At 39.8% G+C, this 24,953-nt stretch overlaps 1 protein-coding gene across 1 annotated transcript in view; it reads right to left on the minus strand.

Moving 5' to 3' along the window:
- Positions 1–24,953, minus strand: part of RELN (reelin) — a gene marked incomplete at both ends in the record, with an annotated part of 292,747 nt that overhangs the window by 25,151 nt on the left and 242,643 nt on the right. The window contains 12 exons of the mRNA XM_080626620.1: positions 675–852; positions 1,878–2,018; positions 5,292–5,460; positions 7,542–7,791; positions 9,374–9,632; positions 12,963–13,110; positions 14,110–14,330; positions 17,100–17,329; positions 19,670–19,772; positions 19,855–20,026; positions 21,445–21,627; positions 24,221–24,305. Of these exons, the coding sequence (XP_080482746.1) occupies positions 675–852; positions 1,878–2,018; positions 5,292–5,460; positions 7,542–7,791; positions 9,374–9,632; positions 12,963–13,110; positions 14,110–14,330; positions 17,100–17,329; positions 19,670–19,772; positions 19,855–20,026; positions 21,445–21,627; positions 24,221–24,305 (2,139 nt within the window). The remainder of the gene's footprint in view (positions 1–674; positions 853–1,877; positions 2,019–5,291; positions 5,461–7,541; positions 7,792–9,373; positions 9,633–12,962; positions 13,111–14,109; positions 14,331–17,099; positions 17,330–19,669; positions 19,773–19,854; positions 20,027–21,444; positions 21,628–24,220; positions 24,306–24,953) is intronic.

Consider the following 24,953-nt stretch of genomic DNA (forward strand, 5'->3'; position numbering starts at 1 on the left):
ATGTTTCTAAAATACTATTTGGTCATTTTTGTAATACCAAGGTTATCTGTGAGCAAACTGTAATTCAGCAGCAGTCTCGGTTATATACCTACGTATGTATATAGCTAAACCAGGAAATTTTACTCTGAGCTTACCCTGAAAAAAACCCAACAATAAGATATATGAAGGATGAGGCTATACATGAATGTATTTTCGAGGACCAAGTGCAAGTTATATACATGCAAATACATAGTTATTAGTTTATCTCTGTGGTCTGATAAGAAACCGCACCAAACTCTGGTCTCTGCAAGTCATAAGTGCTATGAGGAGGCTATTATGATTGTGTGGAACTTAATGTCTACATGCTTGGATTGTGCTTTAATCTATTAGCTCCACCTCCAAAGTCCCTTCCATGGCTCCTTTCAGGAGGCATACACACTATATCTCATTTTCCTGGCTGTAGCATAGCCAGGAATATGGTATTTGCTTTCCTGGATTGTTTCTGGCTGGCCCTAGTCTGTAGGACCTGTCTGACTTTGGACTCAGCTAGTCAGAGATTACAAGTTTGTTTAATATGCTGTATGTTTAATGTGTTACACTGATATTTTTTACCACCTTGCTATTTATTTAGCTTTTAAATCAGCCCGATTTATACTGTCAGATAGAGTGAGCTGGCCCTCGTGCTGAGCACGCACCCCGCTGAAGTGAAGAGCCATCCCAGAGGCCACCGCCCCGCAGACTGTGCTCAGCTTGCCCCCATTCACTGTCAGCCAGTTCTGGTTCGATGGTGAGCGGTTGAAGTTATCTTTCAGCTGTGTTGGAAGGGGGGTCTCTGGCTCGTCGCAGTACAGCCCACCCCAGTGCTCATCACAGCTGCGGAGGAAAGCAAATGCAAGGTTCAGCTGGCAAAGGCTCTGCTCAGGGGTTTCATCAGTGCCACGTTATTCCACATTAAAGTGCCATCTTATTCCACACAGAGTCTGTCTGCATCATTTGCTAGTGCACAACTGGTGTATGGGGGTTTCAAACATCTGCCACTTTTTGCAGTTAATATGAAATAAAAATTACTTTAGGAAGGCCAGTATTTTGTATCATGCAAGCTGCTAATATAGAGTACACTCTACATTACACTCCAGCACAGAGTAAAATCAGTAAAATACATTGTAATTGGATAAATAAACATAAAAGAATGTGCCAAGTCCAAGAATGCCCTGCTAACATTAAATTTTAAGCAAGTTTCTGTAAAATTTTTTTTTTTCTCCTCTGAAAAACCTTCTTATAATGTGTCAAAGACTGGGTAACAACATGGAAATGCGTTCTGCTACTGTGCAGATTTCATCAGGGAGATCATGCCTTGGTATTTCAGTGGTGTCAGGATAGAGAATAACACTATGTCTATTCTGCATCAGAATATATTTCTAGTGAACACAGTTGCAGTGCAATTATACAACCATTCTCCTGTTTCTGTTGCCATTCGTGGCTGGAAAAAAGCAATACATCCATCTGGAAGGTATTTCTCTGTTGCCAGACAGACAAATCTGGAGAGATCTGGCTGTTGTTTGTTAGCTTTGCAGGGCTCTATATGGGCTGTTATACAGACAGTTTGAGGATCAAAGCAGTCTGCCTCTGCTGGCAAACCTTATCATGGAGCAGAGTCATCATACCATCAAGCCAATACCAGTCTCAAGGCAAAATTTGGCCTTGTGAAGAACTGGCACTTATACTTCTGCTTAGTGGACATGTCCCACCCTCAGCCCAGGTCCTCTGCACCCAGTGCCAGGATGAGGGCACAGGGACACATCATGAAACCGCTCAGGAATAAGGATGATAAGTTCATTAAAATGACAGAGGAGTGGAATGCTACAGCACTGGGCAGAACAGGGACAAATGGCACTTACATGCAGTTGTCTTGTGTGCACTTCCCATGGCCGCTGCACATGTCTATGCAGCCATCTCCAATGTAGACATTATCGATTGCCCATGTTTGCTGTTTATCAAAAGGAGCAGGCTGGTGCCAGCGGAAACGAGTTGCCTGAGACCTTTGGGAGAGAAAGAAAACCAGAATGGTAATATATCTGTCTAAGCTGATCTTCATTTTGACTGAAAGGAAATATCAGTCTTGAGACTAGACTGGTCCTGGAAGGTTTGTTTGATATCAGCACAACTCAGTGCTAATTCCTGCTTAGTTGTATGCTATGAGTGTGGAAAGTGAAGAAGGAATAGCCAGGGAGAGCAAAGCAAGTGGGCTGTGGTTTGTGAAGTGGAGAAGAGGGTAGGAAAAAGGTGGAATGCCCAAAGGGAAGCTCAGACCAGTCATCACCACGTTCCAGCACAAATCCAAACATAAGGGATAGATGGGAGCTGGATCAAGCCAGAATCACTCAAATCCTCCAAGTTTCACTCTAAGCCTGAGTTTTATTGCTTCAGTCCAAGTCAACAAACTAACCCAAGTTTTCCTTTATGAATTCTCCCAAATGCAGTTATGCAAGAGCAGCTCTAGGGAGTGGGTTGGCTCCTTGGCAAGATACCACCCTTTATATACCTAGAAGGAGCAGGTGAGAGCACCCATTCAGGGCTTGCTGTGTGACTCTGGCTTTGCAGTTTTCCCCCTCCCCTCCATCTAGGGCTTGGCTGGAAATGTTAAGAAATGATCTATGCTCTGATACTGGCTCCTTTCAGTGAGTAATTTTCATTTGGATGATTAAAGGGGGCTTAGCTCCCTATTTATACACCTCTCTTTGATGTAGCTGTATGTGAGTTAAGTATTATAGCTGTCAAGATGGGTAACAAAAACCAGGACAAACCAGTCAGGGAACCCAAAATAGCCATTCAGCTCATGCAGCAGTAGACACCTATATTTGAATAGCTGCGAGTGGATGAATTCCTGTTAACTTTCGAGAACACCATTTTAAACTCAAGCTAATCCCCGTTTTGCTGTACAGCGCTAGATGGCAGCATTGAACTTTGCGTAGTCTGTCTTACTTTGAAACTCAGAGAGAAAGTAGAATTATTGTAATCACCAAAACAAATAAGCAAAAAAATCCCACAAATTTATTTAGTGTAAAAATAGACCTTTTATGGTAAGGTCAATTTTATTCTATGAATTATTTCTTTATAAACATGGTGCATGAGATGAATGAGTAACAAGTTTATTCAAAGAGAAATGTATGGCTGTGCTCACCAAATAGCAAAAACTCTGAGGAAATCCTTAAGGAATAAAGACAAGCACCTATATCTCACTGTGCCTGCTTTTGGTTTGATGCTTCGCTAACAATTTATTGAGCTGATGCTCCTGGGAGAAGCTTTGTATTTGCATTTGCATTTTAAAATCAGCTCTGAGACTGAATTAAAACTAAGTGTTCATTGCCTTCTGCAGGCCATAGGTTAGATAGCACTCTGGGGTACATGAGTCCTAAAAGGCTACATTCGTATAGGTGCTGTGCGCCAGATCAAGTTATTGACCATGTAGCCTGCATGTCCCTAAAACATAGAGGCAAGAACAACTGGAGACACACACCTGCTGTTACACAGCTTGAAATAATAAAGCAGCATAAAAATTGTACCACATCTAGACTAAAGGGACTATTAGCTGCACTTTTCCTTATTCTGAAGCTTAATGTCTCCCTCGCTTGTGAGCTAAGGTTGTAATAACCTCTCTCATGCAATCCCTATCTTCATATCTTTGGGAAATGGTTTTACTTGAACCAATGAATATAGTTATTGGATTGGAAAGATGAGCAATATTTGCCTCAGTAGGACATCAGACTTCTTCTTTTGACCTATACTGCTCAAAAACCTTTTCAGTCTTAAAATCACAGTTATTTATAAACCTGAGTTTATCTCAGGTGATAGGTTCCTTTCAGATCCAAACTAAATTGGTTTGGGACATCAACCCCAGACCTGATCTATCCCATTCAGCCTCTGAAAGCCCCTCCTGAACACAAATTTGTAGACTATATACAAGAGCTGTTGGGGTAATGGATTTTGCAGACAATATGTAGCGTAGCAGTACAAAAGAGGAAGCAGAGGAGACTGATGCTGGGAACAAGTCCTGAAAAAGTATTATTACTTGAAGTAAAGCACTGCGTCAAAGATGGGGAAGAGTCTAAATGCCTCAAATGATTACTGATAAAACACAGACTTTTCCACTACTAGTTTCAAAGTGTGTGGTAACTGTATAAGCACTCTCAGTGTAATTGCTAGAAGGTGTAAGTCTCAGTTTCCTAACTCATATGTGCATTAGCTGGCATCTTTCATAACACCCTTCTCCAACAGGCATAGGTTCTGCCTGCACTGTGGCACTTCTGTGCCTGCGGATATCAGCCCATGCCCATGTGAAGAGATTGGGCTCAGCAACAAGAGCAAGGCTGTGGAGTCAAGCTGTGCTGAGAGCCTGACACCCATGCAGCCTGTGTGTGCAAGTCTTTACTTTGGGCTAGTTCTATGCTGGCTTTATCATGTATGACTGATCTAGTTGAAGATGCTCCTGCTCAATGCTGGGGCGTTAGACTAGATGACCTTTGAAGGTCCCTTCCAACCCATACTATTCTATGATTATATGATTATATGATATATATTCTATGACTGCACAGGGGACAATCACAAATATCACTGTAAAACAACACATCAAGAAGGAAACAAACTGGAAAGCTGAGCTACCCAGTTGACCCTAGATGGATCATTTTGACAAACAAAAATCCAGCAATCCAGAAGTTTTCAGGGCACTGTAGGAAACCATATGGCAGCACTCCCAGTAGCACTGTCAGTTCCAAACAGCTCCTTTCACTGCAACCTCCCAACAAATCCCACAAATTTTCTCCCCTCAGAGATAAAAGAATGTAGGCAAAGGAAGAGGAGGTGAAAATGGGGCTGAAGGACACACAAAGGATACAAGGAAGGCACAGAAAAACAAGAAATCTGAAAAGTGCTGCATTTAAAACATCAGCTCATAGGCAGCAACAGCAGCACATGGTGCAGTGGGGATTGAGCCAGTGCAATTAGCCACCAAAAGGACCAGAATTCAGTGAGATAATGATAACAGGGGAGTTTTTAGAAAGTTCCCCCTGTCCCTGCCCAGGACAAGGTGGACAAGAATTTCCTATCTTTAAATAACTAAGAAAGGTAAATGCACATAATAGCTTTGCAATTTTTATGCAAAGCATGATGGGGCTTCATTTACTTATACATTTATTGCTATACATATGGACCAAATAAAAATGGCAAGGTACAATTATTTCAATGCTATAATGCATCATGCATCAATACATAGTTATGCATTTAGATTTATTCTGTGGAAAACCAGAGGGAGATACCTAGTATAGGGTGGCAGAGGCAAAGTAACCCGGGTCCACTTGTTGAAAGTGTCTGAAATGAGAATCCTCTGGAGATGGTACTTGTTGCATTCCACATTAGTGGGAAGACAGTCTCTCAAAATCGGGTGCCAGCTCAGCCCAAGGTCCACTGAATATTCCAGTTCAATAGCTAGGGGTAGGAAAGTGGTTAGTTACTTAATTTAGAGATTTACACCCTTAGGTCTACAATAAACTGGTAACCCCAGAGAGCATTAATCACAAGTCTACAGTGACAAAATAATCACTCAAAACATTTCAGACCCTTGTATAAAAAAGGTCTAAAGCTCCCTCCTTTGGTGGCAGTGCTGGAAGACATATTACATGTTGCTGAGCAGGTATATCTCAGGACAAGAGTGCAGTATATCTTCACATCTACCACCCAACTCAGGGACCACAGGTGCAAAGATGAAGTAATCTGTTAAATCACCAGGATTAAGTCAAGCTGCAGTGTGCAAGAAAGGGATATGATGGCATCATGACCAGCAACTTGTTTTGTTCTCCAGGCTGAAGGATGAGATTCAGCTGGATGTAATCATAGTGTAAGCCAGAGCAACACTCAAATTCAAACTTTTGGCTCTGTCACAAGATGGTTTAGTCACATTTCCACCCCCCTCTAAACCAGCTCATTTCATTTTCCAGCATAAACAATTTTAAATTGAGTTTGTTAGTCAGTAAGCTTGTTTTTCATTCAAACACAGTCTAGCCACATTAAACGAATGTATTCATTTCTCAGCAAAAGCCAGCAATTTCATCATTTTGATGTTTATGGCTTATAAACTTTAATCATGAAAAATATAGGTTAGTCAAGCTCACTAGATACTTTAAGTTAAACTTTTATGCAGCCTTTAAGAAGTAAATAATAATGGGCACAGAACTGTAACTTGAAGTAAATATTCCAGCTGCCAGGCATTCTGGCTGTGCAAAGCATGGAGCATGACTGCAGTGACAGGGATGATAAATCTGCGATCTTTTTGACTATTACAGACCCATTTCTTCTGCCTTCATGCACAGAGAATGATCATTAATCACCCGATCAGTCCTACTTGATATCTAAGCACAGAAGACAGTGCTATAGGAATAGAAGGACAAGTGGATATAAACAAGGGTGAGTTTTTAGTGTTAAATCTCTGTCACCAAAATGAAATGCTTTGCTCATTGTGGCTGGAAGCACGATTAGGTAGTATCCTGCCTAATTTAATACTAAGTTAAGATAATGGTAAGTGTACTAGACAATGAAGCAAAAAAAGAAGGAACTGTTTCTTTGTAAGTACATAGCTAAGCTGCCAAAACGCTCTTCAACTTGGCAGAGATGATCTTAGGATCAACCCAGTGAATTAACACATGCTACATGATGCAACATATTGTATTCTCTTCTTCATTAAAAAACATCTATACCCCAAACCCCTACACTAAGAGAATGTAAATTTAGATGTACAAACAAGCATTCAAAAGCTAGGAAGAGCTATTTTTTGTGTATCTTAAAATTCACACAATGAACCACTTTTAAATTTCCATGTGATGTGTACTGAATGCAGAACATGTTTTTATTTATACGTGTATATGTATGTGCAGATATAAAAGCATGCTCTGCACTCATACAGTAAAAAACAGGAAGGTAATTAAAAATTGCATAATTACGTGTATATGTACACATGTGTGTGCATATATCTGTCCACACATTCATACATGCATGCATACATACATATATATATACACACATGTATTTATTATTTCATGTGGACCATACAAATTTTTGTAGCTGATGCTGACTTAGCATGTGGGTTTTTTGATCATATAGGTGCAAGTGAAGTCAGAACTGAGACTTACTTCACTGAAAATGCAAAACCACAAAGCAAGAAACATATGCTAGAAATGCTCAGCTGCTCATCATTGGAACAAGCAGATCACCCCAAGCAGTGGATATCATGTACTGGTAAATGGATTTGAGTAAGACAGCTATTAGTCTTTTTCTTAAATGAATTGAACTGCAACTTAAGTACTTGGAGGACAGTTTAGTTTATCTTAGGCTTCAGCCACCTAGAATAAAATAGCTGATACTCCAATTCCTAACAGAAACACGCAGCTTTCTTTTGTTTCTCAGTTTGTATTATGATGAATAATGGAACTGATGAATAATGGAACCACAAAACAAGTGAACTTTTCTGTACAGTAGAGGATGAGGAAGAGCAGGAATTGCTAAGAAGTCATTACCATAACAGGAGTCCGTGACAGAGCAGGATGCAGCAAAATCTATTTGCAAGAAAGAGTCTTCATTCACAACGATGTCAGTGGTGACAACATAGCGGGTGCTAGCTTTCTCAATGAACACTAGAGCATCCCCAGTAGAGCCGCAGACTGGCATCTTTGTTCCACCAGGATGGAGCAGCCACTTCCTACTATCCAGTGTGGTGAAATCATCTTCTAACACTGTATTACCTGAGATGTTTCCTCCAATAAGAATCTGAAACATTAGGAAAGGAATTGTTATTGAAAAGATAAAATGGAAAGTCTTCACAAACATACACGTGACATAGCATCCTGGAGAAGGAAAAGATTTACTGATCTGTGCAAATATATTCTCCTGGACCGAAATGGACATGTTTACTCTATAAAATGCTTAGGTTATGAGGAAGGGGATTATCTTTTTCCTGTAAAATGGTCCTAAAGAAATCTGCTTAGCTATACAAATGTGAAGTTCAGGGAGGTGAACTCAATCTTGGATGAAGTAAAACTGCTCACAAAAATAGATGCTGGTAGGAGCAAAGTTATAGTGTCATTTTTCCTACTGTCTGTTCAGATGTACTATAATCTGGTACACTACTGTCTGGTTGCATCTGCTGATAGAACTGGGGAAATAGTCTCTGATTTACCATTGACTGTAAGGCATCACCGTTTAACTATTCAACAGCAACCAACATAGAATTAATTTTCCTTTGTTACTCTAAATTCAGTTTCTGATTGTTCTGAACTGATATAACTACATTCAAAGAAGATACAGGAATGAAAGAGTGAGAATTTTCTCATTTTTAAATGGAGGGACAGGAAGTAAAATTTTCATAGAATCACAGAATAGTTAGGGTTGGAAAGGACCTTAAGATCATCTAGTTCCAACCCCCCTGCCATGGGCAGGGACACCTCACACTAAACCGTGCCACCCAAGGCTCTGTCCAACCTGGCCTTGAACACTGCCAGGGAGGGAGCATTCACAACCTCCCTGGGCAACCCATTCCAGTGCCTCACCACCCTCTCAGGAAAGAATTTCTTCCTTATATCCAATCTAAACTTCCCCTGTTTAAGTTTTAACCTGTTACCCCTTGTTCTATCACTACAGTCCCTAATGAAGAGTAACCACATTGAAACCACATCATTAAACACGGCTGGAGTTTGGTTTCTGGGTTTCTCCTAAGGACATGAACTAACTCCTTTAAAATATTAACTAATAAATATTTAAGCAAGCTGAACTTGGGCAGCCCAATAACACTAGTTAGAGCATAATCACTTTAGTAGGGTTTCTTGAGATTTATAGCAAGTCACACAAGCAATATAATAATCTTTATAGAAGCAAATCCCGAATATGAAACAAAATTTTGGTTTAAAAATTAGAAGATGGATATTGACTGTCATTTTTCTATAGGTTTTTCTATTACATTCTATCAAGCCAGTTACATGTTTGGATAGATTTTAAGAGAAGGTTTTTGAACTCAGACTTGCATGTTGCATGGTAAAGCCTTCTGCAATGTGAACCAGGGGATCTACCAATGTATGAAAGACTTTCCTAGCTCCAGAAGGCTAGGAAAATCTTTCATACATATTCAGGCACGTTCAGAACGCTGCATGGAAACCTTGTATTAAAACCACAAGATTAGCAAACAGCAATTGTGCTCTCCTATTTTGCTAGATTATTATACTTCTCAAGTATCTTTATGCAAAGCAGTTTTGCTTGGCACAGTGAAATGACATATGCCAACTAAAGGGAAAGAGTAAGACTGAAAACAGTCTAAAGTTGCTTATAAAACCCCCAAACAACCCAGAGGATTCCTTACCTGGTCTATTACCCAGGGACTGTAAAAATGCCCGTTCTCAGATGGTTGCCACCAGCGAAGCCGAGTGGAGCTGGAACGGGCCTTCAAGGGAATTTCCAGGGCAATGTATCGTCCCACATTGCTGGAGTTACTGAAGAGGAACTCCTGGAGAAGGCTCCACGTGAGGCCCCCATTGAGTGAATACTGCAGCAGCACAGGCTGGCTCCTGGGGTCTGGCACCCCCTTGCCACATCCCAGTCTCATGAAGAACTGCACAAATCTAACAGGGGGGAGCAGTTACTGGAAGGATTTCTTTTCTGTAACACCGTACATAACCAACTAGAGACACCTGGAGTTTGTCTGTTGACTTAGCCCTGTGATTTCTTGCCATGTCAGCTTTAAGAGACCTTATGATTGCCTGTTCAAAGCCTCCAGAATATAAGTGGACAGGCAGGTGGGATGACAAAAATTTGTTTTGCCTGTGTAGTGGTTTGCCAGGCAGAAGAGGCTGAGCAAAGCTTGACATTTTGACGTTTTGACCTTTTGTCTGCATAACAGATGTTGCAAATGTTGTAAACATAATCCTGGGTGAAATTTTTACGCCTGTAGCCCATGAGTACAGATTTTAGTGGCAGAAAAGTAACAGTGCCCTAAGTAGATCACATTTTGTTATGAATTTGCTGAAATGCTTAAATTCTAAACAAGCATCCCGGTTTTCTATTGGCATAAACTGGGGAAAATCTGGACAGGAGGACAAAGCAACAATCATTTTCAGGGACCATTTTGTCCATTTACTCAGCCTGGGAAATTTGTCTAAATCACACCACTTAGATGTGCCGGCTTCCCTGAAGCCAGCCCAAGCCACCCAGGGACACCAGTGCTTTCATCCCCTATTTAATTGGCTTCTCCAAAGCAGCACAATAGACTTGTATCAAACTGTGAAATTCTTCCTGTTAGCTGATGCTCATAAATAGCTTTACTCTGCATTTGGAGTGGAGGGAACCACTGCTGAAATGATATTTACCTATCGGACTTGCAGGGATATTACAAGTATTGATACATATTTGCACAGCTTTTGCACAGCATTAGAGTGTTGTATCTGTTCTAATTATTATGGCATTATTGCTGCCTGGCTCATGGTTAAACGAAACGGCGCAGAAGTTTTGTATCAGAAGTCTTGCTCTTATTTGATCTGCGGGTAGATCCACTGGGACTGGAGGCGGCAGAGATCCTGGGCAGACAAAGCTTCAATAGAGCACCAGACCTGCAAGTCAATTAATTCTAGTCCTCGCTGCGACTCACCATTTCTCTTGCTACTATATATAACTTTTTTTGCTACAGATTGTATCTACCTCCATGTCTCAGACATGACATACTGCTTGTGCTGTAAAGGAGCACTGGGGACCCTCATGCATCAACATATCAACTGTAATGGATTGAATTCACTGCTGGCAAGTCTTTGTGCCTTCTCAGATTTACTCCACCATTTGCCACATAATTCAAAGGGAATAAACCCAGGTGACCTTGTCTCTGTTGAATCTGCTGTCTGTGGATTGCTGTTCTTTTATCTGAATTTTTACTCATATAGTAATAACCACCTCAAATATAGGTAATGTCTAGCAGATAAAAAAGTTATATTAAAATATCTCTCTTCTCATTCCACAGATATTTTGCAAGGGCTCTGCCTATTTTGAAATGGAAAAGCAAAGTTTTCTTGCAGATCTAGTAACACTAGAATGTGTGGATATTCTTCTGCTAATTCAGAATTGAGAAGGATGTGATCAGCTGTGATGCTTAAAATATTCTCTCCTTACTTATATTTCATGCTGTGCAGTTTCAGTTACTGGTATGTGACGGTGATATACTGTCCTTTGTATTAAACGTTTTAAAATACAGATTTAATGTGATGGTAGTGGATAGCTGTTTGCAGAATCCACTTGGTTTCAATCCCGTGGTGCCAAGCATGGCTTGCAGCGCTAACAGACACCACTGCTCACCTGTGTACTTCAGAGGATTTCCTCATAGGAAAAGGCAAAGTTTTAATGTGACTACTGAGTCTATGCCTTTAAAAATACCTATCAGGTTCTCATCATTCCTGGCATAAACTCAAACCCTTTGCCAAGTTCTGTGCAGAACTCAGCACATCTGTGTCACAGCCAGATCTGTTGCGCTTTGCAGGTGGCCAATAGAGTCAGCCTGGAAATTAAGAAAATCCCGCTGCAATTACTTAGGTTGCTAAAGAGCTGTTGCAGTCTGCCTTGCTCTTCAGAGAGCATGCAGTTATTTGTTGATAACTGTTGTTTTTCATAAGCATAAACAAGAAATTAGATGTATTGCTTTGTTTGCCTTCTACTCAGGCAGAAGCTATTTATCTCCATATAACACCTTGAGGTCAATGTATGCAAATCCAGCTACAGACTATCACAGAGAAGAGATAAATGATGGTTCTTTGAACACAAGCAATAAGGAAAACATGTCATTTAGTCTAATGGAGCAACTTATAAGACCTCTTGTGTCTTTTATTAAACAATCTTTTAATTTTAGACCAGTCTAGGAAATCAAAACAGTGCAGAGAACTGATGTTTGTGTTTACCACATCCTGAAAAAGGTTTGCTGTGAGGAATCTTACAAATTACAAGGATCTTTAATATTACACTTCACTGAGGGTTAGGAGACTGCTGATCCAAAAAATACAATGGTTAGAAATTAGGCATCTTTATTGACTATAACGTTCCACAACCATTTAAAGCTTCAGTGCTAATGAAGACAAGTCAAAAAGAGATAAACTGTCTGTTAAAGTGTTTCCCACAGAACATTAGAGAGGAGTAGGGTGTTTGCAAGACATCAGTGGAAAAAAATCCTGGAGAAAACACAATCTCTCCAAAGTAATAATACAATGATATAAGCTAAGATACTGAATACTTAAAAAACAATGCCTATTTGTTAGCATGCATGCAATTAAGATGTGGTTTAATTTATATAAGCAGAATTTTTTTCATCTGGCTTGCTTAGAATGTCTCACTCATAAAACATCTACTCTTCAGGCTGTAATGATACAACATAATCTCTAAATACACTAAAAATATTTGTTTTTCAATTGCTGTGCTCAGTGTAGCTGGTGACAGCTTGATGGGAGTTTCTCAGTGGATTATTGGAAACAAATGTACACAACAAGGGGAAAGTAAGCTTCAGAAATTAAAGGATTATGAGATGATGAATGTAAGAGCTATACTGGCAGCAGAATCTCCTGTTTCAGCAATGGCTCATAATATACCAAACTGTAAGACAAGCAGAGCATGTGACATGCAATCGATTTCTCATGTTATGCATTAAAGTAATAAACACTTGTACAAGCTACTGAAGGTGTGGCATCAGATCCTGGAGTTCTTCTTCTTATTCAAGGAAAAAAGTAATACTTAAATGGTTAATCCCATTAAAGTCCAAGTTAGATTTAATTTAAAATGGTAACAGTGGTTAAAATTGAATATTTGCTAGAGCAACAACCACAGAATATATCAGCTTGCCTTGACCACAGTAGTGTCATGTATGAATTACTTTTCAGTATATTATTTCTTCAGTGAAATCCTGAAAGAACTTTGAAATTGTTTACCTGGCTTGTGACAAATCTAGGTCTCGAGTCATCAGCATACGTAAGCCTTCTTCATTGAAGAAAAGGTTGTTCCCTCCAGACATGATACCACATTTCCTTGATGTCTTTCCACCACTCACAAGCAGGAATCTATCCGACTCCAGCTGACCTGAATACACAGTGAATACGTATTTATAATTTACTCTAAACGTGCCTTCTGCAAGAGTACTATTTCCAGAGGAAGAGAGCTAAATTAACATCACACGCAGAGTGAAGAAACACCCAGTATTTGCGATTCAATGCATTCTAGAAAACTGCCACGAGTCAAAACAAACAAACCCAGAAGAATGAAATCTGGGATCTTAGTCTCCAGTTATGCATAAGAGTTTCTACTTTTCTTCATTTTTCTTAAGATACCAACAAAGTACCCAGGTCTATAAAGAAACTTTGGGCACCACGTGGTAGCATCCAAGCAAGGGCTGGCAAAACTTAAAATGAACAGCAGCACCTATGAAGGGATGAGTTTGATTCACAGATGTTGCTTTATTCAAAATGTGCTCTTCTTGCCATGCTTTCTAGCAAGGCAAACCTCAAGGTGTTTTTAGAGCTGTGAACATAGATGCTGTGTGTGCCCAGGCAAGCATGAGACTTTGTGTTCCCTCCTGCCAACACTTGCTTGGGGTCTGCCATGCCTGCTGAGGAGTGGCCCTCATCACTGAGACACACAGTCTGCTTTAAAACCGTATTTGTCATAGTAAGGCCACTTATACTTCCCTTGTGAGAAATAAGACAACCTTAAAGCCTTCCACTGTTTGCTTCATTTGCATTCTGTCTGTACTGAAGTCAAACTAACATCATTTTCCTCTAAAATTATTTTCTACATGTAGAGTTTCAGGAAATTCTATTTCGGTGAACATCTTGTATTCCACAGCATTCGCAGCTTCACCAAGAGTCGGACACTCCAAACCGGACAGTGATAGCCATGAGACATTCACAGACTGTGCTTGAGAATGACACCTAAATTGCTTGGTTCATGGGAATACCTCCACAGCATAAATTATATTCAGAACCATGAAGGGGCAAGGAAGACTTCACTGTTTTATTCCTTGAGCCATGGGTTCCACTAAGATGGAAAGGCAGAATTCAAACTCCCCCCCAAAAATGATACCTTCAAAATCATCCTTAAGGAAGTCAGCATTCTTGGTACTTATTTTGCAGGTTGGCCCAGAGTAGCCAGGGTCACAGATGCACTTTGTGCCGTTGATACAGCTGCCGTGCCCATTGCACATCTCCTCACACTGCGGGCCAATGTACACGTTATCAATGGCCCAGGTCACCGGCTGGGATCCAGCAGGGTAAAATCCTTGGTACCATCTGAACCTTGCCAACCTGAAAAGGCATAAAGGGTACGTACTTTAAATAATAGTTCCACCTTTTCTGTATTTCCTATATAAACCATACTATGCATATATGTGGTATTCTTTTTGTTGAAAATGGTTTGACAAATTGCTTAATTCTGGAAACTGACTGCTATATCTAATTCCTTCAGCACCTCATGCATCTTTATAGTGATATTTAACCCAAGTACTGACAGAAATAAGAATAACATCATTCATTAGTTGTAATACCAGAACTGAATGACTGACTTGAAAATGGGATTCCAAATATAACCACTCTTCTCTGTATCGTTCACAGGAAGGATGAATAGATGTGGTCTGACGGATTTCCTTCCGCTTTGGTGTACAGTGGCTGGGGCAGACTAAGCCACTTTCACCCTCTCCTGGAGAGTGAAATCCTACATGCTGCCACCCTGTCTGCAGTGAGACCACGCAGTGGAGCTGGGATGGGAGGATCTCACCCTCAGTTACATGGAAAGAAAATGTCGTCTCCTCTGTCACCAGGTATTCAGCTTATTGTTGGGTAGCTTAATCTTAAAGCAGACTGGTATTGCAAGTTGTTAATTTAAACTATATTCTCCTTTGGGTGCTGTTCTGTCATTTTCAATTTGCCTTCTTAGTGCCAAAGCTGCATACAAAGGACTGACTGGGGAAGGAGGGAAAACAAACTGAGATGGGGAAAAACATTTGAGAGACTTACTTTATTCCCAATTGAGAAAATGCTTTGAAGGGGGAGGGAAACCAGCAGAGTGAGAAGGGAAAAGCACTTAACTGCCTTCCATGTTTAATGTGTCGTGTTAGAGATATCTAAATGCAGCAGGTATTTACTGACACAGGTAGCTGCTGAGTTTTTTCTCTTGATTTGCTAAAAAGGAATTTTTATGAGGGGATTCAGGTGATAAGGGGTAGCTGATGGCTGGGAATGCTACTAAGAGTTTCAAGAAAGGTATTCGAGAACCAGAGTCCTGCTAGATGTAAAAAACATTGATTTTAGTGTGCCTTGAAGGGAAGAACAAAAGTGTGAGGCTGGAGGTGTTGTAACCTCCTTTTCAGGGAAGATCTCTGCCCCACAGGCTAGATTCATTACACCCCAAGGCATGTCAGCTCCTTCCCTCAGGCTTCAGAAGGGTGAAACGTGACTGAAGCAGAGAGTGAAACACTGGTCTTGCTGAAGTCAATAGGGGTTTCTTTACTGACTCAACAGGCCCTGGGCTTTACCTTCAGGACTTAACAGGAATACTAATTCTTAGTTACAGCTGCCTGCTGAGAACATGCATTCATTTCCAAACTAACATATATGGTGGAAATAACTGAAAATGTCTTCATCTTCTTTTAAATATAACCAAAACTCTGGGGATGAAAAGGGCGAGGGCTTTTTCAGAATTACACAAGCAGTCAGGTTTGGATTTTCTTTTTTTCTTGTTATTCCAGTGAAATTTGGTAGAGAAAATCCCTTTTCAACCCTCTGGGCCAAGAATTTCATGGCAGTGAATGCCCCATGGAAGCTGCCCTGTTCTGCTGGGTTTTGCTGGCTATCAGCAATTGGCTTCTGGCCTGGTGGGTTGGGAAAGAAATAGAAGGGAAGGCAGGCAAACAGGACAGAAATACTCAGGAACAGAGGACTAAATCAAAACACTTGGAAGGTTAAAATGAGTTAGAAATCTGCATTGGCAAAATTTTCTTTTGAAGGGATGCATGGGATGAAGGGTTGTGTAAAGGGTCAAATAGTTGTTTTGGAAAAAACCAGAAGGACAAATGGGCTGCTTCAAGAGATGGTGACCTATTCCATGCTTGAAATGACAACTGCCATAAACCAGAAGCTTCAAGTTTGAAATTTAAACATTTCCTTAAATAATTAAACATTCAGGCTTTCCAGGTTTGGTTCTCATCTCTTGTATATGTCTTTTCATACTTTCAGAGGCAGATAGGGGGGCACTTATTTAGTAAAGGGCCCATTGCACACGGTGGTTTCATAAATACTCCGTCTCTTAGTTGCATAGCTCATTTTCATTCCTATGTGCTACAGTTTAACTCTTAATGATATGATCTTCTACATAAACTGAGTTGATGCTAGCAGACAGTTTCCCCTGAAAAAATAATCACTACTGTTTTAAACTTTGAAAAGATACATTTTATTATTATGCCTGCTAGCACATACTGGTTTTCTATACTACGTATCTGTTAGCATCCAATCTGGTTTGTTCCACAAACTTTCAGTTTCTAAGTGACTGCAGCAGTTAATTTCTTGGAATCAGGGAGATTTACAGCTGCAAGAAAACCTCGAATATTTAGATCACTCCATTTCCTTACACTGAAGTAGAATCAGGTTTATACTAGCTCATATTTTACTGCATTTTATAATGACTCTCAAATTTCATGCAAGAATATCTGTGATGAATTCAAATAGCTAATGCACTGCAGTAAAGAACATTCAAAACTCTTTAAGGACGGCCAATTTTACATTACTTTTACTGTGAAATACACTTCCATAAAAAAGTCACCAATCAGAAGGTATAAATAGGATAAATAGGACATAATCTGTGGTTATTCTACATTACCATTAGGCACAACACATTTTTGGGAATCACCTGAACACTAACAACACTCAGGACTAGAAGGAGAGAAAAAGTGGCCATCTGGTTTGCTCTCGTGCTGCAGGTCTTACACACTGCTCTTGTGCTTGGGAGAACGTTTTGGATGGAAAACAGAAATAAAAGCAAATCAACAAGCAGCTGGGCAGGAATAGGAGCTGGACACTTACCCACAGAGATGCAGCTTTCCAAAGTGAATGACCTCTCTTCTCCAGCCCTGGGTGGTGCCTGCGTAGTAAGTGCTACTTGTGTGATGCTCAGTGGAGCACAGGGAGCTGAGGTGGCTGCTGCTGCTGTAGCACAAGGGGAGCAGCAGGTGCCAGGTTGCCCCCAGGTCTCGTGAGAACTCCAGTTTCACCGGGTCAGCAGAGGAGCTATCAGTGGTGCAGCCAATATTGATCTGGGGGCCAAGACATGAAGTGTAGAAGATGACACAGGGCAGGCTGTGGGGCTCCTAAATCACACTTCATCTTAGTTGGCCTCCCCCATTTGGTACAGCATTTATTTAGCCCAGGAAAACGGTGATTTGGGAACTCATTTAACAACTGGGATGATGCATTCAAGACATTCACATGAACATGAACTCTTGCATACTGCCCTACCTGTCCATGGGCATATCGCCCTCTGGCGTATCATAAAAATGAATGTAATATGAGATTCCCAACTACTTCTATTAAGAGAAAACTATGAAATTAATTAGACAAAATCCCAAAGGAGAGCGGCTAACATTGCTGGGGCAAATGCACCAGCTCTTGCAGTCCTCTGGCAGGTACTGAAGTAATCACAGCACCAAAACAATGTGCATTTTTAAAAACAGAAATATTAAAACAAAATGTGCAAACATAAACTTTCTGTTATATTGCTGAGCTGCGCTATGGTTGCCTTTTATGTCACACTTCCAAAAAAACCCCTCCTTGTTTCACATATTGTGTGCTGTATCATTTCAATATGTTCTTCAGCTTTCCTACTCACTACACAGCACTAAAAGAGTTTTATAGCTGGATTGGATTTAGATTCAATGTCACACCAAAACATAGTTTGGCAGGGTCAAATTCCTTAGGGTGTTCTTACAAGATTCCCAGTGTAAAGAACAGTAGAAAAGGTAGAAACCTTACATAACAACAGCTCTACTACTGGGAAAAAGAAAAAACCAAAATGATGTTTTGTACAGAATCTGAGACCTCTTCATGCATGCATTCAGTGCAAATCAGTCTTTCACAGTGATATTAAGATGTTCATTTAGTTTCAAATTGCTTATATAAAAGAGGAATTAGTTCCCTTACAGGATGACCCTGTTATGTAAAATAAGATGTAATATACTTACCATGCAACAAATAAAAGCCATTGCTGATGAAATACAAAGTCTGTACAAAAATTATGAAACATTTAGGGGTTTTACATATCTTTGTAGTAGAAAATTAGTGTGTTTCTAACATGCTTCTCTGTAATGAAAATCTATGTATTTCTAAAACCCAGTAATACTTAGAAGTGTGCATGAACGTTTTAGATGTATCCTACATTGTGCTTCCTTCATCACTCTTCAGCACACATGAATCTCATCAACCTGCAGTTGACTAGAAGGGCTGTCTACTCATCTGGAAGCTTAGAGAGATGCTTAAACTTTTTTTTTTTTTTTGACTCTTGAGACATAGAGAAAAACTCTACTGCATTATGCATAACTTCTTCATTTATACTAATGTCCTCAAAAATGTGAGCTGAAAACAATGTTACTACCACAGATGGAAGTAAGCATGTAGATTTTATGATGTTAATGCTCTGAAGCCTCACAAATATCTTAACGTGACCTCAAAATTTTTGTTCTACAGGCTGTAATCTATATTTTAAAACAAAAAGTGGTTTGCAGTCAATAATTTATGAATTAGATGCATGACAAACTGAAGTATGCAAGAGTACACAGCTAAATCTAGTTTTCTTGGAAAACCCTTAGTATCATTCTAGTAGTTGTTCATAAACTGGTATCATTTGCTGTTTAATGCTACAGCATGCTATGTCTTTGTTGAAACCAGCCTTGTAATTGCAGCATGGCAATTTACATGAAAGAATCTTTTACAATTTCTTAATGACAATATAATGACCTCTCTAAATTAATATATACTAGGCAAAATGGTTAATCCTATCAGAAGCTGCCCTAGCCAATGTACAGCTTGGATTTAGACAATGAACCAGAAGACTATGCATTGTCATTGGGGTACCTGTTTCCACTAACTATATGTGAAGCACAAAAAATATGCTCCATAGCTTTAGATAACTCCCTAAGATGGCACGAATTCAGGTCATCATAGCTAAAGAACAGCTTCCTCTAGAGCATCTATGAAAGCATGGGCAGAAGAAAAAGGAAAACAGAACCTTGGCTCTGATAAAGTGCAGTTTAGCCATCAGGTAGGAAAAATGAATTTCTAGTGTCACAGATGAAGTCTATAGCTCTCCACTGGGTCGGGTTGTGGAAATGCTGCATACTTAAAATAATAGGCATGGATAAAGTAGTAGTTTAAGCAAGAAAATAGAAAACTTTGAGGCAGAAATTTCCCTTATCTCTGTGTTAAAAAGCTTCATGATACACCCACATGACAGAAAGTAACATTAAAGCAATTAAGGTGAAATTACACAGGCTTCTCTACTTGGCAAAATCATAACAGCTGGGCAAATACACCAAACAGCAGAACCTGAAAGAATGCAACTCTCTAAGCAAAAGGCAAAATAACTTTCTGAGAACAAGTACCTCAAATTGGATTATAGTGTTTTCATTTACACTCAGGTCCCTTGTTGTGATGGAGTGTTCCCCAACTTCATTTGAAACAAATACCATAGCTGAATCTTCTTCCCTGTAAGGAAAAGAAAGGAATACTTTAGATTCAGTTTATTACATTGTCACTTCTTTCTAATTTATTGCTGAGAGTTGCTTACGGAGCTCCTTTAGATGAATATGGGCAATAAAGCCCAATATTTCCACCAGGATAGAAAAACCAATTGTCCTCTTTGGGACCGAAGTCAAATGTATCCAAAAGGATCATGGGATTCTTTAGGTTATTTCCATCAATAATGAAGTCATCAATAATCCAGATTTCTTCTTTTTTGCCTACAAAGAAAAAGGGAACATTTCTATTAAGAACTATTAGAAAGCAGAACAGTAACCAGTATTTATGGATCACAAGGAGAAAAGGGTGGTAAAAGCATGGCTTCACTATTTTTGTTTTCCATGAAGATGGACATGGAAGATGGAAAATTTTCATTTTCCATTAAAATAATTTCCATACTGCTCTGCAGCCTGACCCTACAGAATTAGCTTTTATTCCTCTAAAATTTTTAGAAGTCACATCAAATGGAAGAGTGAAAAACCTATGTTGAATGATTATCTCCTGTTTAAAGCACATTTACTTTTGAAACTCTAGTATCAATGTCTTCTTTCATTAAGAATCATCTAAAAGAGCAGCTGCTGTAGAGTCCAAGCAGTCTGAAAGGATGATTTATTTCATCCTGTACATTTTTCCTTGCACTTAGCAGTTTGTGTTGGCTGGCAAGAGCTGTTTGAGAGAGAAGGAAACTCTGAGGGACCTTCTCTCCAATGGATTATGAATTCGAATACGCTGGAAAACTGGTGCTTTCAAACTGGAGAGGAAAGATTAGATTGCCAGATCTTTTGTGTAACTGTTTTTCAACTATCTAAAAGCCTTTGTGTTGATCAGAGAAAGTCAAAAGGTTTCTTTCAAATAAAATTCCTGCTTAAGGGTAGCCTCCACGAGAACAGTTTAGTCAAGTGTTTTAGGCAGAACCCATTAGAAGAATGAACTAGAATTACATTCTTAGGACCAGATTTGAATTCGTTAGAGGTGTTCTAGGAATACATGACTGCTGTACCATTGTTGTCTAAATGATCGCTGGGATTCTTTAGAGCCCTTACGGTCAGCTCCTGCTAAGATACGTGCTCAGAGTAACTGAGAGCAGAGGAGAGCTTTCTTCAGCTTAATCAGGGGGAATGAGCTGCGTTCCTCTTGTGGTTTTCTACAGTTCTTTACAATTTAATCAAAAGATTAACTGCTTACTACATACTCTTTCTAAATAGGTTTTTAATGCCTAGTTAATTCTGAGCAAGGTAGGCCCGGTTCCAGTTTACACTTGGGACACTTTTGTATAATTGGAGCATTCTGATGGGACCTCAGTGTAAATGAGAATCAGGTCCATTAAAAGTAATGAGAAGAATCTGAGCAAAGTTAACAATCAGTGTTGCTTGATCTCCCAGGCCCTCCAGGACCAAAGCTGATGGTAGTCTTTTGCATACAATCAAGGGGTATTAGGTTAAGGTATGTTCACTTTAAAGCATACAGCAGCAGGAGTTCTAAGAACAGTAATCCTGTAATAATTTTAGTTGAAGGAATTAAAATATAAGACAATATGAATTAAGGGTTTCTATTACTGTTGAGTTAAAAAATCTAGCCTCTTACAGATGCTGAGCTGTGCAAGTGGGGACCTGGAGTCCCATGGCTGTCTCTTCCTTACCGTTGTTGTAAGGTTGCCAGAGCCTGAACCTCGTTGCATTGCTTTGGGCTGCATAGGGCAACGGAATGTTAATAAAGAGGACATCTGTGGTCTGTGTGAAGTAAAACTCATCTATCAGGTGCCAAATGATGCCACCGTTGACAGAATATTGCAGCAGGATGGAATGAGACCTCTCGGGGGTGCCTGGAGCAGAAAGGACATGCATTTACGTTCATTATAATACAGATTTAAAAATTACTGGCTCAAAAGCACTTCTTCAAGTGTAAGTACAATTAGGTTACTCTGACATCTATTACAGAGTATGGACTTCCTTTAACAACGACTTAAGCTGTGAGATGTTATATGTGTATTGTACATCGTGTATTGTACATGCATATCTTCCTGTGCTTTCCCTTGTTTGTCTGCAAAATAAATATGAATTAGGGGCTAAATTTACATTGCTGTTCATGATATGTATGGTCACAGTTTATTACTTAGATGAGAACCTATCTCAGTGCAATAATTTTTTAAATTAGAACAAATCAGCTCCTACCACAGACATTTTTCAGTAATTCAATATTTAGTTGCTTGTTTTTCTCAGGTATCAGACATTTCCATCATCATCTGTAGCACCCACAGATAAAGATACAGTGCTGTCCTCACAAATTTATAATCTATGGCTCTGACTGCAGACACCAATATGAGTCTATTCATGCCCAGAAATCCTATAATTGATGGAAAGCACTGAGGATCTTAAGTGGCATGTTTTAACGATAACAACAAAGAGGTAATATTCTGTGATTTAAGCTGGGCCTAAAAGTCAGTGGTGGAACTGAAAGCACAATTTTCATTTTCTGACTGCTAGTTCCTTCTTTTTTTCACTTCAAGCCTTAAAGAGTCAATAATGGCTCTTTACAGCCCAAGCTATGAACAGACACTGATTAGAGCCCAGCACTCGCACTTGATGCTGGTTACCCTGTACAAGCTTAGTCACCAGTGCATGTCTGGCCTGTGCCTGACTTGCTCACCAGGAACATCAGTGTCTGAGTGACAATATCCCTAAGCTGAGTTCTCACTCAAACAAATTTACACTCTCCATTCATTTCATAGTGTGGCCCAGTGATGGCACATCCCCAAAAACTCAGTCTGAGGGCAGCAAAAGGACTAAGGGACAGTTTCTTCATCCTTGCCTCACTGTGTGCTACTGTGCAAATTTCTCCCATGTTCTGTTCTTAAATTTACTAAATTTGCTGAAGCCAACATGCCTGATGTGCATGCTCCTGCTCCACTCTGCTCCAGTGAAGTGTCTGTCTTCAACCAGCATGTGTGGAACACAGCAGGGAGGAGACTTTTGCAGTCAGGAGCTGATTTCAGTTTATCTATGGCAATTAACAGTAAACAACACATTGGTCTTACTGCTTACAGATGAGAGGTTTGCCCAGTTATATTAATTTGCATTCAGTATTAGGGAGCTTGTTTGGACTAAGTCCTGGATCCAGGCCTAGGGCTAGTATTTAATGAGAAAAGATTTCTCATGGAGTTTCACTGCTTTACCTCTTATGGGCCAAGTGTCAAAATCCAGCCTTGAGCCTTGGCTATTCCTGCCTTTCAGAATGATACTTTTTAATCATCGTATTTTTTGAATATTTTGGGAAGAATTATGTGTAGAAATGTTTCCAAGGCATAGCTTAACTTTTTGAAAAAAAAGTCTTCACAAAGATTTTACTTTTAAACATGAACTATTGGACATATTATTGTTTGGGGAATGTTATGGTTTTCAATGATATTGTTTTCTCTCTTTTCCATAAAGTACTTAACAATGGCAACAGATAGCCAAATATATATGAGTAAATGTCAACTACAGGGAATCAAACAATTCAGAAAGAACTACATTTTTACTTGCCATACAAAGATTTTGCTAAGAAGAAAGAGGTGGTTCAAGCCTATTTTTATGCTGTGCTTTGGCAAATGATGACTTAGTTAGTATCCAGTCCCAGACTGTTGAACTTCCTGCAAAAGCTATGGACATCTTCCACCAAAGGGAGAGGAGTTTTTGTATGTTGAGACTTCAAATTGGACGTGCCAGTTCTACAAGTAATGCTGGGAAAAACTTCTGAAAATCACACGGGAATGACTCAAACCCTCACCCAAGTTAGTGCTTCTCCACCGTGTCACACCTGACTTGGATAAAATTATTTTACAAAGCCAGAATGGCAGGGGATTAGAGCAGGGCAAGACTGAATCATTGATTTGAAAATACTTGTACTAGGGCAACTGTGTAAAGTTGGCTTGCAAAGTCTGACTATTCTTCATATACAACTGAATAGAATTATGGAGTTTTAATCATCTCGAAGATACCTAAGGAAGTCAAACGGTAAGAGCTTTTAATGCAGTGGACTGAAGCTTGAAAAGGAAAACCCCTGTAGTTCCTTATCAGTCTCTGATTTACTTAAGGCACTTTTATGACTTAAAAATCTGATAAATTAATTTCTTTTTCTAACATGGTGCAAAATCTCTACAAAATCTTGTGCTATTTTATTTCTCTTCTGCTCTAAGACTGTACTAGTTGTGCTGTTTTTGACACCACCACAGTTTACTTTTTCCTTAGGAACTGCATGGATGATCATGTAGGCTGATAGCAAGGTAGGGATGATGCAAAATCTCAACCAATTTCCCGTATTATCTGTCATAAACTGATGTTCAACACTGATGTTGAAAATGTAAACCCGTATTCTTTTCTGTGATGCTACTACAGATGAATAAAGCAGAAGTGATAGGAAATCAACAGTGATCTTACCTTTGGCAATAAATTTAAATGAGAACTGCATGTACACGGTATTAGTGCAATCTAGATCTCTTGAAACAAGCATTCTCAGTCCTTCCTGCAAGCACAGAAAATATAGAGTGAATCTCAGTTCCCATTATTGAAGATGCTCTGCAGCTTACTATTATCTGGATGTTGTCCATAACTGACTGCTGGTGGCAGTGAGATAGGGAGAAATTTCTCCTAAGCAGAAAATAGGGACAGTGACAGCCTTGGCAATGTGAGCCATAGTAATGGAAAGAGCTAGATATGGGTGTGTGTCACCACCAGAGGCACAGCTACACTATAAGGTACAGACACAGGTACAGCTCATTTTGTTCATACTCTGAACCAATGGGATGTGATTTGATCTGCAAGCACTGACTTACTCAAACATTGAGTCCAAGCTAGTACACTTCTTTTTTTGGCAAATTGTATGGTAGCCAAGCACCCTCGTTTCCAGGCAGGAAGACTCCTCCCTAAGAGCTCTTTTCTGTCCCTTGAAAAATATTTTGCACAAATATCCTGTTATGGTGCAACCTCTTGACTTAGAGCAATAAAGAAAGGGAGCAGACAGGAAACCTCATAGTGACCCTTAAGGCCCTGTCCATCTCTACAGATGAGCTCAACGTTGAGTGGATCCTGGGGCCAGAGCTAGTCCCTGTTTTGCAGAGATCTAGCAAACCACCTCTCAGAGCTTGCCTCTTCCTCAGACCCATTCCCTCAG

Source organism: Psittacula echo (assembly GCF_963264785.1).
Source record: "Psittacula echo genome assembly, chromosome: 1".
Lineage (NCBI taxonomy): Eukaryota > Metazoa > Chordata > Aves > Psittaciformes > Psittacidae > Psittacula > Psittacula echo.